The sequence below is a fragment of the Leuciscus leuciscus genome (assembly GCF_965113295.1).
Source record: "Leuciscus leuciscus genome assembly, chromosome: 5".
NCBI lineage: Eukaryota > Metazoa > Chordata > Actinopteri > Cypriniformes > Leuciscidae > Leuciscus > Leuciscus leuciscus.
This window is the reverse complement of record NC_138729.1, coordinates 5568411-5586542: the sequence shown is the minus strand read 5'-3', so window position 1 is coordinate 5586542 and position 18132 is coordinate 5568411. Positions and strand designations below refer to the sequence as shown.

The window sequence follows — 18132 nt, the reverse complement described above, 5'->3', positions numbered from 1 at the left end:
CTCCTCCACACCACTGATGGATGAGACCTTGTTTCACACTCCTCCGCCCCTCCCTCTGAATGCCTCTTTCTCTCTTTTGGACCCTCTCTCCTTTCATCAGACTCTTTTATTGCTGGACCAATAAAAGTCACCCATCCTTCACTTTTTTGCGTATTTGAGTGTGCGCGTTGTGTCTTGGAGATGAGGGCTGGACGGAGAGTGTGTCCTGTGCATACAAACACCTACACAAATTCATGAAATGAAAACTCAAGGATAGAAGCCCTGTTAGGTATTTGGACCCCATTTGGACACTCAAGATACCCCCAAAAATGTCCAAACTGCATTAGATGCAAACTATTAAATGTGCATGCAGTGGCATTGTCAACGCTGTTTGTCGTGTACTTTAAGTAACGATACCACAATGGTGTTAGGCGTACCATCTATCGACGGCGTGATTGTTGAGTTTTATGTACAGTAAATGACTTTACCGGTCCAACATAAAAAGATGCAACTTGGGCATCACTGCACACGACTTTCTCCATCATCAAATCTTTCTACGGTGTGTATGTATGCTGTATCGATGTTTACACTCGTCTCACTGTAAAAAAAGAAAGAAAAGGAATTGTTGAGAAACCTTAAATTCAATGCATTCTGATTTAAAGTTGTCCTAAAGGCACTTCATATATATAATCGTTTTTAGGGGTTTGCATCATGGGATCATTTTATACATTTATTTTTAATTAATTAATGGTTTTTAAATCAAATGCATTTTTTTTTTCATTGAACAGCTTGTTAACATGCAGTAACACTTTATTTCGAATGTCCACTTTAGACATTCTACTAACTATAAGTAACTTTGCAACTACATGTCAACTTAATCAACTAACCTGAACCCTTACACCTAACAGTCTACTAAAAGTCCACTACAATCTATAATACACTAAAAATACAATATAGCAAGATATAAGATAACATTTTATTTCGATGGTCCACTTTAGACATTCTACTAACTATAAGTAACTTTGAAACTACATGTCAACTAAATCTACTAACCTGAACCCTCACCTAACAGTCTACTAATACTCTAATACTAGTTAGTTGACATGTAGTTGACAAGTTATAGTTAGTAGAATGTCTAAAGTGGACCATTGAAATAAAGTATAACCAAGCATAATTTTATCACTGAGTGAATAACCCGTTAAACATGAAACTATTATGCAAACAATCCAGACATTTCTCCTTATCCTCCCATAGAAAAAGAATATTTTTGTAAAAAAAAACAAAAAAAACATGTTTACATCATTACATTGTTTGTATTGTATACATCGTATACAAATGGCAAAAAAAACAAAAAACATTCAGATTTTTTTGTATTATTAATATATTATGAAAAACAAGACTCTAACTAAACAATGTTTTTTTCTTCAAATATATTTAGCCTATACCAGTTCATTTTTAGGTTTCATTCAATTTTTTTTCTATAACTTGTAAAATGAGAATAATGTTGGATGAAGATGCTTAGAAAATGTTTATATTTTGCATTTCGTATGCATATAGTGCCTGCGTTTAATAGGCGTTTAATGTAAATCAGGGATTTCAGGACTTCGGCAGCTCCAGGAAACTTCCACCTGAATCAAACTATACACAAAGATTTGTACAAAGATTCTCAACTATGGTATGAAAGATAAAGGGAATGATTTGATATACTATTTACTTCACACAATATGTGTTTAAAATTGGCCAAAAAGGCATTTTCCCCATACAAGGCATCTATTCATTGTCTCTAATTTACGGGCAACTTGTAATGAAAAAGAAGTTGCTATACTAATGAGAGTAATGACATGGCAACATTGTCATATATCTCATTATTTCATAGGAATATTGATTTAATATTTCTTCTCTATACACTTACATTATATATATTATGTCTTCCTAAAATGTCTGATGAGCACACTGTAAGTCCTGGAGTTTGAAACTGAGTCATATTCTGATTTGAAACCCCACTAAAGCTGTCTTGAGATGTTAAACAATATAAAAATGAGTCAGATTTAAATGATTTACCAAATATTAAATTGAGTCATTCAGTCAATGTCAGTCATATTTACAGACCAAGGAGAGGAAGATGTCATGTTGAATCCTCCAAACATTTGGTATCTCTGAAAATCCCCAAATGTGCTCTTTACAGGACATTAAACTGTGGCTTATATGGTCTCAAAGAAATGTTCTTAAATATAATGTCCCCTACTGAGGAAAAAAGGGGTCTCAGGAACCTTTTTGGCATAAAGGGTTCTTTAAAATTGAGTCAAGAACCCTAGGGGTTTTTTTTCCCCATAAGAGTGTACTTTAATGTTTTGTCAACAGGAATTAGTTTGTTCACTAAGTGCAAAATGCCTTAACTATAGTTGTCAAATTTTCAAATGGACATTAACTGATTCTCTAAAGCATGATGATACATGTTCACTTGTCTAATTTTTGCTCCAAATGTATTTCAGAAATGCACCATCCATCATTTAAACACTTACGAGTCTTCATCTTGCAGATGACTCTTCACAAAACAATATATTTCTAAATCTGTAAAACTTTTAACAGTAGCCCAAACTACTGAATGCATTTATTTGCCTCTGATCATACGGCCACGAACGACCAGTCTGAGATAATTTGGTTAATAGCAAAAAAAGCTTGGGAAATGCTCTAGCATAATTTATTTGCAAATGCTACTTGGATTGACACTTTGTATCTAATGCAATGAAATTCATCCATTTTTAAGTGTGGCTTAAGTACTGTGTAGGGCCACTGAACACATCTATCTAAATATGAACCTTCTAATACCCTGACAAGATTAATTCAAATTGTTACGCACAATTAAAAACGAGGTCTTACCATTCAGTACGATCCACAAGAGTTTAAATCGTTTATGTAAAATCATCATAACATTCAAATCTAATGCTTTGGCCCAGTGGGCGACTAATATGCTGAATCCAGCTTTGCTGGGCTGTAATGTGGCACCGCTGTGACCCTCTGGATATAAAACGCTGTTTTATTGAGCAGCGGGTCGCTTCTGTTGGCTGACAGTTCCGCTGGGAAGTTTAAAGAGAGTTGTTTAAAAAGTATTATTAGAGAGCGGTTACACAACACACAGCTCACAAGAGCACAACATTCCCACCAGAGTCAAAGCACTCATATCAGTGAGTCACACTGAACCAGCAGTGCATCAGAGTGCATCGATACACACACACACACACACACACACACACACACACAAAGACAAAAATACACACAAACATACACATAATGCTACATGACCACATCAATTATGCCATATAGAAACATTTACTAGACAAATGTGTATGCTGAATGTCATATTTTACATATGCATATTATTATATAACAAAATGACACTTTTATTAAATTATTTTAATTAATTATTTATTAATGAGTAATAATAACAGGCACTTTGGCAGAATGTCTTCTGTTAGCAAACCTATCCTACATCTGGCTTTGCAAAAGATGCTTAAGAAGAGCTTTATTTAGAAAGAATATGAGTGATTGTAATGAGGCATCTGTTAAATAAATTTAAAAAAGTCTCATTTAGGCGTATAATAAAAATGCATATGATTGATTTGGGAGAAGTTTAAGTCAGCAGTGAATCAGTGCAGGTTATTCCAAAATAAAAGTTTGTCTTTGTAATCCAAAATTATATCAATTTCAATTATCTTTCAAAATAAATCAGTTTGCTTTGCCTCTAAAACAAAGAGAGTAAAATGTACAATGTAAGAGTGAAATGTCATGAATTTTTTTAAAAGCATCACAGAATTCCCACAATGCACTGCTACTTGATGTTTCTTGGTTTCTTGGATCTTTCTCACGTCTTTTTCTTTTATTTAAAGGAATTTAAATAATTGTATTATGTCTTTTATTTTATTTAAGGGAATATTATAAAAGACTAACAAGGTGGAACATGATGTTAAGGACAAAAACATTATATGAATTGATAACCAATTAAATATAGGAGTACTTGAACAACTCTATTATTATAATTAAGTATTATTAGTAGTATTTACTTTACTCAAGTATTGATATTGAATACTAAAAGATATTGTATGTTATATAAATATATACTCAACATTTACAATAGAAAATACCATTATTTTAGTCTTAGCAATTTCATTAAGACATTAAAAGTATAAAATGCATATTTGGCATGAGTAAAGACTGCTAAAGTCCAAGAGTTAAATACAAATAAAGCTCTTTCAATAGAATATGTGGGCTGATTATCATAATGTATGCACCAGTTTGTTAAAGAACAGAAATGTGAAGCTTTTATTTTTGCTAAAGCACTTTCATTCATCTTTGAGTTTATTTTCAGCAGATTTGTTAGGTGCATGCTGGACGTATTATAGTTCTGTGGGTGGAGTTCAGTCCAAGTCAAACATGCTTGAATAAGTTTGTATCTCTACGTCCCACCTTTCAATACCTCTTCATTGTATCTCGATGGAGAAATAAAGCAAAATAGATTTCTTTTTGATAGCTGCAGTCTGAATGCTTTCACATATTTTCCATCGTCTTTAGTAAGTGAGATTAGAATAGAATAATTAGTGTGTAAAATCAATGCTTTACTTTTTAAAAACGTTTTAAAAACAGTGACAAATGTGAGGTCAGAGTTGGTTTTAAATGTATGAGGTTGAATGCAATGTCTAAAAATTTAAGTAAGAGATTTATTTAATCTTTTCAAATAAATGTATTTATAGATACATTTATTTATTTTTTCTATAGGCCTATTTTATTAAATATATAAAGACAAATGGAGACATGTAAAAATGCACAGCATTATAGGAATAACTCACTTACACTCACTATAATTGATTTAATTCACATTGCAAAGTAAACCTTCATAATGTATTAAAGATAACAATGACAAGCTTTCATACCACAGCATTCAAAACACAGACGTGCCAAATGTTTCTTGTGTGGTTAGGGTGAGCAATCTTGAGAAAATTATCATTAAAAAAAATTGAGAATTAAGTAGAGAATGAAGTAGATAATTTGAGAAATTAAGATAATTAGAACTATTACAACCCACTTTAAAATGTTGTGGGTTAGTAATTAGACTAAGCACTTTTTCATTTTACATTTTGTGTTGCATTTAAATGAAATACAGAGAAAGGTGGGTGATTAGTAATTAGACAGGTGGGTAATTTGAATAATGCTTATTTTCAGTGTAGATGAACGTGCTAAAATCATCCTTGCACATAATGATAAACCCCATGCATTATCAAAACTCAATTGCATTATCAGTTTCATGCACAGATAAGCTTTAATGATAACATTTGAACGGGTTTTTATCAGACCTTCTAGCCTGCTACTTATATTACAATTTTTTTTTAAATTTTTTTTTTATCTGTTATTGAAACTCCTGTCATCTAACTGCAATTCATATCCTACTATAGACAACATGTAAAACCTTAAAAAGATGCATCAATGTAAACTCCTTTAAATAAGATCTGAATGCATGGAAAGCTTTTACAATGTGATCGTGTTTCTTTAATAATGTCTTCAGCTTTTATAAAAGTTAAACAAATGTGTGTGTTATTTGATGTCGGCAAACTGAATGTAACTACGTCGCCCCCTGTTGATAAACCAAAGCAACAGCAACAGCATCAGCAGGTCCCGGATCGTGGGACTCTGTTGAAGCTAATGCTTGCAGTCATCTCCGCAGGACTGATTCACCATTAGGTCTACTTTGCTGTAATGTCATTTTAAATTATTGGGGGAAAGGTTCCAGCATCCCCGAAACAGCTGCATTAGTGCGCTAACAGCACTGAAATACACACTTGACAGTTCTCATCCACATCAGCAGCAGCAGCAGCACCAAAGTAATCTGTCAACATCTGCTATATCGTAGTTTTGCGAGTAGCATAGTGTCTATGTGTCAGTATGCATATCTCTTTGTGAGTGAGTGAGTGAGTGAGTGCGTGCGTGAGCGCATAACTGCACAAGAAGACATGCGCGCGCGCGCGCGTGTGTTTGTCTGTCAGTCAGTGCAATCCTTATAAAACCACTTGAAGCAGAGAGAAATGTGATTGGGCATTAGAAACATAAAGGGGAAACAAGGGCAGTAATGAATTTAGGGAAAATGAACCCTAATGGCACTGGCATTACTCGTGTTCCATATAACAAATTATTGGAAATTTGACAAGCACACCAATTTAACTCCTCGTGTCTGCCGGGAGCTCGACGGAGTCCTCTTCGCCTCGCCACAGCAAGACAATTTCGGCTCATTTTCCTATTTATAACAATAGAACCAGCCATTAAGACAAATTAATGTCATTATCAAGTCCCTATGAAAATGACAACTACCGGCGTTTCGAGCAGCTTTAGTGGCTATTCACGATAATGAAATCCGCTGTACAGCTACTGAAAAGAAACACTCCAAGTAATTATTTTCTAGTAGCTTGTTTGTCTGCCGGCCGTTCGTTTGCTTTCAGCTCAATTATCGGTGCGAGCGGTGGCGTGGAGGCGCGGAGAGAGCGGTACGGGCCGCCGAGAGAGAGGCCTAATTGGGCAATTACCGTCCCGTTCCAGGGCTTTTAGCTCGAGCTGAGTGGGGAGAGCGAGCGCGCGGCCCGCAGTACTCCACGGAGCCACACACACACACACACACACACACACACACAGAGCGCGCGCGCACTCAGATACTCACACAGACAGACGCCAACAGAGAGTGAGACACGCGAACGCCACCACCATCATCATCATCATCATCACACCCACATAAAAGTCTGCATAGGACGCTGATAATAGAGACACCTTATGAGAACCCGTGTCAGGCGAAGTAAACTTGCGTTTCACTTTCAAAATAGCACTAGGCTACTGTTTTGTGACAATAATGTATGATGCTGAAGGAACTGTAGTATTGCCTGACCTTTACTCTAAAAAACTGAAACTGCAGTTAACTTAAAGGGCTAGTTAATCCCAAATTATTCCATAATAAACTTACCCTAAGGCATCCTGTATATGATTTTCTTCTTTCAGCCAAACACAATCAGAGTTAAGCTATATTAAAAAAATATCTTGGCTCTTCCAAGTTTTATAATGGGAGTGAATGGTATGGTACCTTAGATTAGCCCAACTTCTCTCTAACGTTGGCCTATGCCAGATTTCTACAATCATTTTGTCATCATAAACATTCTTAAAATCAGATCTGCCTCCAGTCAATAAACAACCGATGGATCAAACCCCGATAGACTGCGTCATACTTATTTTCTTTTTCAATAATCTGTTTCTCTCGCATGTACTTCACATTACGAAAGAAAATATCGGAAGTTACTTCCAGTACCTACATCAGAGGTCTTCAACACTGCTCCTGGAGACTCACGCTGCGCCCAAAATCTCGTACTGTATAGCAGGGTTTGAAACTTACTCCACGACCGTTAAAAAGCTCTATATAGTATGATTGTTGTCTATCATGCGACCTACGAGTTCAGTTGCATTGCTTCACCGCATTTACAAATCCTTTCCCATGCCTCCTGGGATAGTAAATGTTGGCGTACTGTTTTCCGCATAGGATAGGGAAGTATTCGATTTCTGAGACAGCGTCACCGTCCTGCAAAGTTTATTTCTAACCTGCTTCAGCACACCTGTGTTTTCAAGCATTCCTGAAGAGCTAGATTAGCTGGTATAGGTGTGTTTGATAAGGGTTGGAGCTGAACTCTTCAGGACAGTGGGATCTGAAAACTTAAGCCCTATTCGGACAGGATTAGTTTTACAAGGGTAGATGGAGTAATGTAATTTTACCACAGGATATCTATAACAATAATGGCCAATTTGCACAGGATAAGAAATCTCAGTAAAACTAGCAGAAGTGGGAGCCTAACCCTAACCCTAACTCGATTTACACATCGCCGTCACCCTCATGTCGTCATGTGTGTATTACGTTGCTTCCTGATATCTTGTGCGCAAACACATATAACCTATATTTATGTATCAGTAAGGTCCGGTCGAACGATGTATTAATTGACTTCAGATTGGATTGTGTTAGTAATAGGCACTTACCTAATGCTAAAAGATGTTTCATGCCTCTAACAAGTGCTTTCGATCTTCTTTCTGATCTGAATGGTGTGTAGAAAACACTTGAGTTTTGCCACAGACTCATCCCAGTGTCTAGAACGCAACTGAATGCTTCAAGCGCCTCCAGACTTGAAAAACCGTGGCAAACTACTTTTAAACATGGAATATTTACGTACATATTTACAGCGGGTGTATTCGCACTGGATTAGTATTACCTGAGGTAATTTTTCTGGACTTTTTTCCAGAAGGTAAAAGTCGCCGTAATCTTTACTGACATTGTCTGTAATAATTACTGAGATGCACATTCGGATGGGACAAAAATCAATGCGAAACTCTGGTAATAATTACTTTACCCCACCTCTCCATGTCAAACTAATCCCGTACAAATAGGGCTTTACGCGATGACTTTGAAGGCAGCGTTTGCGCAAGAAGGAACCTCACGGTTTGATGATCTACAGCAAAATAGAGGGAGCTTTGGTGTTGTCAATGATGGGTTAACTAAACTACACTCTCTATCCAAAACTAAAAGTACAAGGGGTGGCACTCGCCCCTAAACTGATGTACTAACACAGTGTATAATCTTACCTGTCCGCTTCTCGTAACACACAGTGTAAAGAAAAAAACAACACCACCAAAAGGGATTACAAAATGACGGAGGAAACAATAGGGAGCATTAAACATAACATATACGTATGTTGGTCTCCTAAATTCATAATGTCTTGTCATCTCGTTCTCGACATCTCTTTATTGTCCCTTTCTTTCATTCATTGCCTTTCTATCTGCTCCTGTTTTGATTTTTTATTCTTTCTTTGTATTTACTCGTTTTACATTTTCCCTCATCCTCTCGCTCTCCCTCTTTCTCTCTCTGGATCAGAGAGCATGTGTTAATTAAACACTCTTTCAGATCATTCTCTGTCTAAAGTGGCTCCAGAGGCAGAAGCCATTAAGTAGAAAGCCCTGCTATCTGCATCTCCCACATTTATTAAAGTGAAATTCATCCTGTAATTACCCGCCTCTGCGTTGCCCCACGTTTGCCACTCACCTCCACCATCAACACCTGCTCGACGCGCCACCTTGTGCTATTTCCCATCATGCCACAGGGCCAATTAGACCTTGCGGACCCCACAAGCCGCTGAGAGCTGGCTAATTATGTTAATACAAAAAAAAAAGGGATCATTATGTAAAAATAACAGCTAATGAAACATTACCTTTGATTTTATTTGGATTAAAACAGTTAGAGGCACAATGGTGTAATGATAGTGATTGGCAAGGAAGAATTTCTTTCCCATTTCTTTAGAATTTCAGCAGGGGATTAATTCTTTTTCACTTGTTATGTATAAGAGTTTTGGTTGATGAGAGACAATGAGGAGCAGCAACAACGTGCTTTCCAGTTACATTGCATCACAGGTCAGAGGTCACTCTTCCACTTCCACTCGTGTATGGCCGTTACTGAAAGCCAGGGATTATAAAGTTGTAAATATGGATATTTTTCTTATATAAATATGCATCGTTTTGCTTCAGAAGGCCTTTATTAAACTCCTGGAGCCGTATGGATTACTTTTATGAAGGATGGATGGATGCCCTTTTTTTGGCTTCAAAATCTTATGTCCTATTCACTCCCATTATAAAGTTTGAAAGGATATTTTTTAATATAACTCTGTTTGTGTTTGGTTGAAAGAAGAAAGTCATACACTAGGATGGCTTGAGGGTGAGAATGTGAATAGGGAAATAAATTATAAATCAATATTCCTATGAAATATTAATATTACTATTATGAAAATGTTGCAAATTATTACTCCCATTATTACACTTCTTTTTTCATTCAATCAAAGAATAGTATAAATTGTGTATTTCTGTTTTAAATTTGTTATCAGTTTTCACACTGAAATGGTTTGGTGAAAGGTTGTTATTGTCAATACCGGTAACTACATTACATAGAGCTAAAACATAATAATTCTGAACAGTGTGAAGTGTAATTCATTACTAAGTAATTGATTAATTACTGTAATTTAAAACGTAAAGTAAAAAGTAAAGTAAGTGTTAAAAAGGCCACTATTATTCTTATAGTTAAGTGTCTTAGTTTCCTTTGCTATATGCCAAAATGACGCATTCGTCACAGCATCTGTCCAGCAGGCCAATCAGCGCCGCGGAAAAGACGTGCAGGTCAGTGCTCCCGCCCACTGAACGGAGTCTGACTGATTCGGGAAAGCGGACGGATGCAAGCTGTACTGTAACAATTAATCCTTGCTAAAGTTGTGTGCGTGCCTCTAAAGTAAGTTGCAGTCTGTTTATACTTTGTTCTTTACTCATTTTATGAACGTTGGAATAGCCCCACGTGTGTAAAAGTTAATGCATGCGAGTGACGATACGACCGAGCTCGTAAAGATGTTCGTATGTATATTTACATACTAGTTTCCTCAGATATTTCATTGTTATATTCATAAGACATAATCTACGTGCCTTTTATTCATTATATGGTCTATTTAATATATATATATCGCTCACTTCTAGAGTCGAAGCACTCTTTGAGCGCATGCGCACTAATGTGATAGACAGAGCGGCTCCATTTCTGTCCTCAGCGCGCAAAGGTGTCGAATTTCAACCGCTCAGTATTAATCGTTTCTAGCAGTATACTTTTCCATATAATGGCACATTTGTTTTTCTTATTGTACTTTATTAATCATTGTAACTTAATATTCATTGTGGAGATTACTGTTACTATGTTTATTGTGACTACTATTATCTGTTATTGTTATTTGTACTTATCTATTCTTCTTATATCTTTATTTATAGAAAACCACACACACATGCAAATCAGAATTATCCAGTGTACTGAGTTGTGGTGACAATAAATGGGTTATTCCCGAATACCTGATCACCTCTGGTGAAAGTCTCTAACCGGACTCTGTGTAGTGGGTCTGTTATCAACCGGCAAATTCAGCTTTTACTAGCCAACATTTTTACATGGTCCTTCGAGCCGGATCCCCAGATTTACTACGCAAAGATGTCACAGCATGAAGAGGATGAGCCAGTCGTGCGTGTCAGGAGGAAAACAGCCCTCCCCGCACGATATGAAGAGTATGACCTCAGTGGCTTCACTCTCCCAAGACTGTTTCCAGAACCCATGTCACCACACTCTCAGTTTCATCGTATAGTGCCTTCCAGCCCAGAACCAGAGGGTGCATCTGGTATCACTCCAACATCGCTACTGCGCAAAGAGCCTGATCGTCCTCAACAGTGGTCTGATAATGAACCATGGGGAACCAGCATCCTCCAGCGTGAGAACAGGGATCTACGCCTTACCCATGACAATCTGCTACAGACACTGCGGACGATGCAGCAAGAAAGAGACACATTTCAACAGGCTACAGACCAGTATTCACAAGAACTTTCGCAGCTGAAACGACAAATGCAGCAGCTACAGATCCAACTGGAGCAGCGACAGCCTGCAGCACAGTCTTCTCCTCCTGCCACCACTACGCGACCTGTACCTGCGCCACGCAGTTTGCTGAGAACACAACAGAGTGATAAGAGCTTTACACCAGTGTCAGCCCCACGATTCAGGTCTATTGAATCAGATCAGCCCAACCACAGTTCTGAGGATTTCCTAGCTCCAATAGCTATCCCCAGAGCAAAGCCGCACTCTCCTCACCACACGTCACACTCCGAAAGTGACAGGTGGGATGCAACAAGGGAGGAAAGAGCCTTCTCCAGAACTGAGACGCATTACAGACCGAGTCGTTATGCATCATACAAGCCAGAGAACGCAGCCCCTCAACCTTTTGAATCTGCCCAACGCTCTCACCTGCCGCGCGGAGCATCCAGCCCCGTTCCACCTGAGCTAGAGCAGATGTACCGAGGTCCGTCCCCCACAATTCCAGACTTTGTACATCCGAATCCCAGAGAATTCTCGCGGCTCAAGATAGCCCTGGAGAACATTCTCCCAGCTACAGCCACGGAGAGATTCAAATTCCAAATACTCACTGATCACCTCAAACTTGAGGAGGCACTGCTTATCGCTGATTCGTACAGTCATTCACAACTACCCTTCACAAAGACCATGGCAGCACTGGATCAGCAATACGGTCAGCCTCATCAGCTCGCATTGCAACGTATAGTAGAGCTCATGGATGGTCCAAACATAGCCAGTGGGGACATTAAAGCTTTCCGACTTTTCGCCCTCAGGGTTCGTTCCCTTGTTGGAATGCTAGAGCAACTAGGAAGGAAGGGCACCTTTGAGTTACAGTGTGGCTCCCATGTCTCTCGGCTCCTAGGGAAGCTGCCGCACGACCTCAGGTCAAGTTTCCGACGCTTTGCACATCCTCACCAGGTGCCAATACCCACCCTTCTTGATCTGTCAGAGTGGCTGGAGTATGAAATTCAAGTGCAGGAGGACACATCAAGGTTTGTAGGAGTTAGTCGTCGTGGATATCCAACACGAACACGAGAAGTGATCAGAGACTCTAAGCCATTCGCTAAAAGTGCCACCATTCTGTTTGGCACAGAGAAAGCACCTCCACAGATGAAAATGACACCTACAGCCAACAAACCTGCTTCAACCCCTTACTGCCCTTACTGTGACCACCATAAACACTCCCTCAACAATTGCAACAACTTTAAGCAGCTTACCATTGACCAGAAACGAAACTGGATAAGAGACTGCAACAGATGCTGGCGCTGCGGGAGGAATCATCAAGTTTCAGAGTGCAATCTGAAAATGCGCTGCAAACAGTGTAATGGACGCCACCTACTGGTCCTTCATGCCATCACTCCCAAGAGTGCAGACATCCCAAAGACAACCCCAAATGAAGGTCCTTCTTCTAATGCCTGCCTCCTCAACACTATGAACGAGATACTTCTCATTCGTAAGCCCCCTGCCAGCCGAAAGGTTCTTCTAAAGATCGTCAAGGTCATTATCCGAAATGGGGCAAACAAGATGAAAGCCTATGCCATCCTGGACGATGGATCGGAGAGGACCATTCTTCTGCACAATGCTGCCAAACAGTTGGGCCTAAAAGGTCAGCCAGAAGATCTGCCACTTCGCACAATCAGGCAGGAATTACAAATGCTCTCTGGTGCAGCAGTGTCCTTTCACATCTCCCCCCTGTCTCAGCCCAGCAAACTGTATCACATAAAGGGTGCATTCACAGCCCAACAGTTGAGTCTTGCTGAACATACACACCCGGTTAAGACCTTGAGGGAGAAATACCACCACCTCAGAGCGCTTCCTTTGAGCCATTTAGAGGCAGTTCGCCCTGTCCTGCTCATCGGATCCGACTACCCCCACCTCATTACGGCAGTGGAGCCAATCCGCCTAGGCCCCCCAGGGGGACCAGCAGCCATCAAGACTCGTCTCGGCTGGACTTTGCAGGGCCCTGTACAACACCTGCAACATGAGGTCAATGAACAACAGTGTCTTTTCACCTCAATGGCACCTCCAGAAACTGATCTTCTCAAACAAGTGGAGAGACTTTGGCAGATAGATGTGCTTCCCTGGCAAAGTGAAAAGATAAGCACAAGATCCAGACAAGACCAGGAAGCAGTGAAAATTCTGGAGAGCAAGACAGTGAGAGTAGAGGTGGATGGTGTTAAGCGCTATGCAACACCACTTTTGCATGTTAAGAACATGCCAGACCTCCAGGCCCCCAAAAATGCTGTTCTCCCTCATCTGCGAGCCACAGAGAGAAGGCTGGCCAAAGACCCAAAGCAAGCAGCTGCCTACACTGCAGAGATTCAGAAACTAGAGCAGGCAGGTTATGCAGTCAGGGTGGAACCAAGTGCTGAAACATGCTCAACTAACACCTGGTACATTCCCCATCACCTGGTCCAACACAACGGGAAGAACAGGGTTGTATTTAATTGCTCGTTTCAATATCAGGGTCAAAACCTTAACAAGCTCTTGCTCCCTGGACCTGTGTTAGGCCCATCTCTTCTCGCAGTGTTGCTCAGATTCAGAGAACATTCCATTGCTTTCAGCAGTGATATCAGGGGGATGTTCCACCAGATCAGATTACTTCCAGAAGACAGGCCACTCCTGCGATTCCTCTGGAGGGATCTAAAGACACAGGATCCACCCAGTGTTTATGAATGGCAGGTTCTCCCCTTCGGCACGACATGCAGCCCTTGCTGTGCAATCTTTGCATTACAAAAACATGTCCTCGACCATAGCCAACCTGGGGAAGACGTCCGCCATTCTGTCCTGAAGTCTTTCTACGTTGACAATTGTCTGCAAAGCTTCTCCTCAGTGGAAGAAGCGAAGAGTCTTGTTGACAAACTCAGGAGCTTATTAGCAGAGGGGGGTTTTGACCTGAGGCAGTGGTCCAGCAACCAGCTTTCGATCATAAGCCATTTACCTCCCGAGGCCAGATCAGATGGCACTGAACTTTGGATTTCACAAGGGCAGAGCAACACCCAAGAATCTACACTGGGGCTTCTCTGGAATCAACAAACGGACACGCTTTCTTATAAGTATCGTCCTATAGCAACCACTGAGACTACCATGCGTACCATTTACAAAGTTGTGGCAAGTCAGTACGACCCCCTGGGCTATCTTATTCCCTTCACTACCAGAGCCAAGCTCATAGTGCAGCACCTTTGGGATAAGAAAAGGGACTGGGATGACCCACATTTACCTGTAGATCTTCTACAGACCTGGAGAGAGTGGGTGGAGGAGCTGCCTGCCCTGCAACACATTGTCCTTCCAAGATGTTACACCAGCCCAATCAGAGACACAGACATGAGTCAGAGAGAAGTACATGTTTTCTGTGATGCCTCTGAGCGTGCTTATGGATCAGTCGCCTACCTCCGCACAGAGGATCAACATGGGCAGGTAGAGGTGGCCTTCCTCACAGCCAGATCACGAGTGGCACCCAAAAAACAGCAATCAATCCCTCGTCTGGAACTCTGTGCTGCGCTGACTGGGGCACAGCTCGCTAAAGTAGTCAGAACAGAACTGAACCTTCCCATAAACCAATTCATTCTGTGGACTGACTCCACCACAGTCCTCACTTGGCTGCAGTCAGACTCTTGCCGATTTAAAGTGTTTGTCGGAACCAGAGTCGCCGAGATCCAGGACATCACAGACCGGCACACCTGGCGTTATGTACCATCAGCTCATAACCCAGCAGACGATATAACACGAGGGAAAAGCCTAAATAAGCTGGGACCAGACAGCTATTGGTACCAAGGTCCATCCTTTCTCAAAGATCCTCCAAATCTGTGGCCGGAAATCCCACATCCTGTGGCTACAGATGAAGACGAGCTTCGTAAAACAGTTCCCTGCTTCCTTACCTGCTTCACAGCCAGCTTGTCATTCCCTGACATCAGCCTGTATAAAACTTTTGAAGAGCTAATTGAATCCAGGGCCTGTCATGGGGCGGCAGGCAACAGTCCGACGGCTGATGACTACAGAACGGCTGAAATCAGTGTCCTACAACAAGCTCAGGAGGAGTGCTTTCCCTCTGAACTGGAGCAGTTAAAGGTGGGAAAATCACTTTCTAGAAGCAGTCGGTTAAAGACACTTGCCCCTGAACTTGACCATGAGACTCAGCTGATCAGAGTAGGAGGTCGCCTACGTTGGAGCCCTTATCTAGATCCTGATACAGTACACCCCGTTGTCCTAGACCCAAAACACCCAGTCTCTAAACTGCTCATACAGAGTTACGACACTAAACTCCACCATCCAGGCCCGGAAAGAGTCTTTGCCGAGCTTCGGCGTAAATATTGGATTCTACGAGGCAGAGAGGCCATAAAACGGTGTCAGAGTGCTTGTGTGGACTGCCAGAAGTGGAGAAAAAACCCTGAGGTACCAAAAATGGCAGACCTCCCTCCAGCCAGATTACGTTTATTCAAGCCCGCCTTCTACTCAACAGGAATGGATTGCTTCGGTCCATATTCTGTTAAAGTAGGTCGCAGAAACGAGAAGAAATGGGGCATCCTGTTCAAATGTCTCACTACCCGGGCAGTCTACATTGACGTCCTTCATAGTCTCGACTCTGATTCATTCCTCATGGCTCTCAGACGATTCATCGCAAGACGAGGCAAGCCATTCGAGCTATTATCGGATCAAGGGACCAACTTTAAAGGAGGGGAGAGAGAACTGAAAGAAGCATACGCAGCTATTGTCCCAGAACTGCAAGAACAGCTGGCAAGCCAGCAAATACAATTCCACTTCAATCCACCTAATTCTCCACACTTTGGTGGCAGCTGGGAAAGAGAGATTCGTTCCCTAAAACAGGCCTTGATGACAACACTTGGTGCCCAGTCTGTCACCTTCGAAGTGCTGTACACTATGTTGGTGGAGATCGAAGGGATCTTAAATTCCAAGCCAATGGGCTACACTTCATCTAATATTTCTGATCTGGACCCCATCACACCAAACTCCCTTCTGATGGGGCGGCCAGATTCATCACTTCCTCCTGTGATATACCCGGAATCTGAACTGATCAGTCGACGCAGATGGCGGCATAGTCAAGTCCTTGCTGACCAATTCTGGAAGCGCTTCATCAGGTTCTACCTACCCAGCCTTCAGACCCGCCAGAAGTGGCAAGATGAGAAATCTGACCTCCAGGTTGGCACCATCGTCCTGATCATTGACCCCCAATTGCCCAGAGCCCTCTGGCCGGTGGGCCAGGTGTCAAAGGTATTCCCTGGAGTAGACAGCAGAGTAAGAACAGCTCAAATTAAAGTGGGAGAGAGGTTGTACACACGCCCAGTCGCACGCCTCATCCAATTGCCTGCCATACCAGATTAAAGCCATTTTGAATGGTATAGGCCTTTTGTTATTGTACATATTTCCTTACGGACATCTGGGGGCGGCTGTTAAAAAGGCCACTATTATTCTTATAGTTAAGTGTCTTAGTTTCCTTTGCTATATGCCAAAATGACGCATTCGTCACAGCATCTGTCCAGCAGGCCAATCAGCGCCGCGGAAAAGACGTGCAGGTCAGTGCTCCCGCCCACTGAACGGAGTCTGACTGATTCGGGAAAGCGGACGGATGCAAGCTGTACTGTAACAATTAATCCTTGCTAAAGTTGTGTGCGTGCCTCTAAAGTAAGTTGCAGTCTGTTTATACTTTGTTCTTTACTCATTTTATGAACGTTGGAATAGCCCCACGTGTGTAAAAGTTAATGCATGCGAGTGACGATACGACCGAGCTCGTAAAGATGTTCGTATGTATATTTACATACTAGTTTCCTCAGATATTTCATTGTTATATTCATAAGACATAATCTACGTGCCTTTTATTCATTATATGGTCTATTTAATATATATATATCGCTCACTTCTAGAGTCGAAGCACTCTTTGAGCGCATGCGCACTAATGTGATAGACAGAGCGGCTCCATTTCTGTCCTCAGCGCGCAAAGGTGTCGAATTTCAACCGCTCAGTATTAATCGTTTCTAGCAGTATACTTTTCCATATAATGGCACATTTGTTTTTCTTATTGTACTTTATTAATCATTGTAACTTAATATTCATTGTGGAGATTACTGTTACTATGTTTATTGTGACTACTATTATCTGTTATTGTTATTTGTACTTATCTATTCTTCTTATATCTTTATTTATAGAAAACCACACACACATGCAAATCAGAATTATCCAGTGTACTGAGTTGTGGTGACAATAAATGGGTTATTCCCGAATACCTGATCACATCTGGTGAAAGTCTCTAACCGGACTCTGTGTAGTGGGTCTGTTATCAACCGGCAAATTCAGCTTTTACTAGCCAACATTTTTACAGTAAGGGATTACTCTTAATTTTTCTGTTATTTAATTACAGTTTATAGTCTAAACTGTATATATAGAACAATTCTATATAAAACAATAGTGGAAAAAACACATCTAATGTTGTCTAAAAAAAAGCTGAGAATTGCTTAAAGGGGTCCTATTATGCTTTTTCAACTTTAGTTAGTGTGTATTGTTGCTGTTTGAGCATGAAAAAAGATATGCAAGGTCACAAAGCTCAAAGTCAACTCCAAAAGGAGATATTTTATTTAACAGCATCCACTTTTCAAGAACTACAATTACTACTCATTTGGACTACAACATGTTTTTTGTGAAAGTCACAATGTTACTAATTT

The 18132-nt window shown here is 40.7% G+C and overlaps 1 protein-coding gene across 2 annotated transcripts; it reads left to right on the top strand.

The window, feature by feature from the left end:
• The first annotated feature begins 10107 nt into the window (after nt 1-10107).
• On the top strand, nt 10108-17694 carry LOC309498644 (uncharacterized protein). Of its 2 annotated transcripts, XM_082169489.1 has the most exons (3): nt 10108-10318; nt 10840-17098; nt 17620-17694. In XM_082169489.1, the coding sequence occupies exon 2, from the start codon at nt 11051-11053 to the stop codon at nt 16796-16798; it is 5748 nt and encodes a 1915-aa protein (XP_082025615.1). In that variant the 5' UTR covers nt 10108-10318; nt 10840-11050; the 3' UTR covers nt 16799-17098; nt 17620-17694. The 2 variants fall into 2 exon arrangements, with proteins under 2 accessions (XP_082025615.1, XP_082025614.1); XM_082169488.1 differs by having other exon boundaries at nt 10108-17098.
• The last annotated feature ends 438 nt before the right edge of the window (nt 17695-18132 follow it).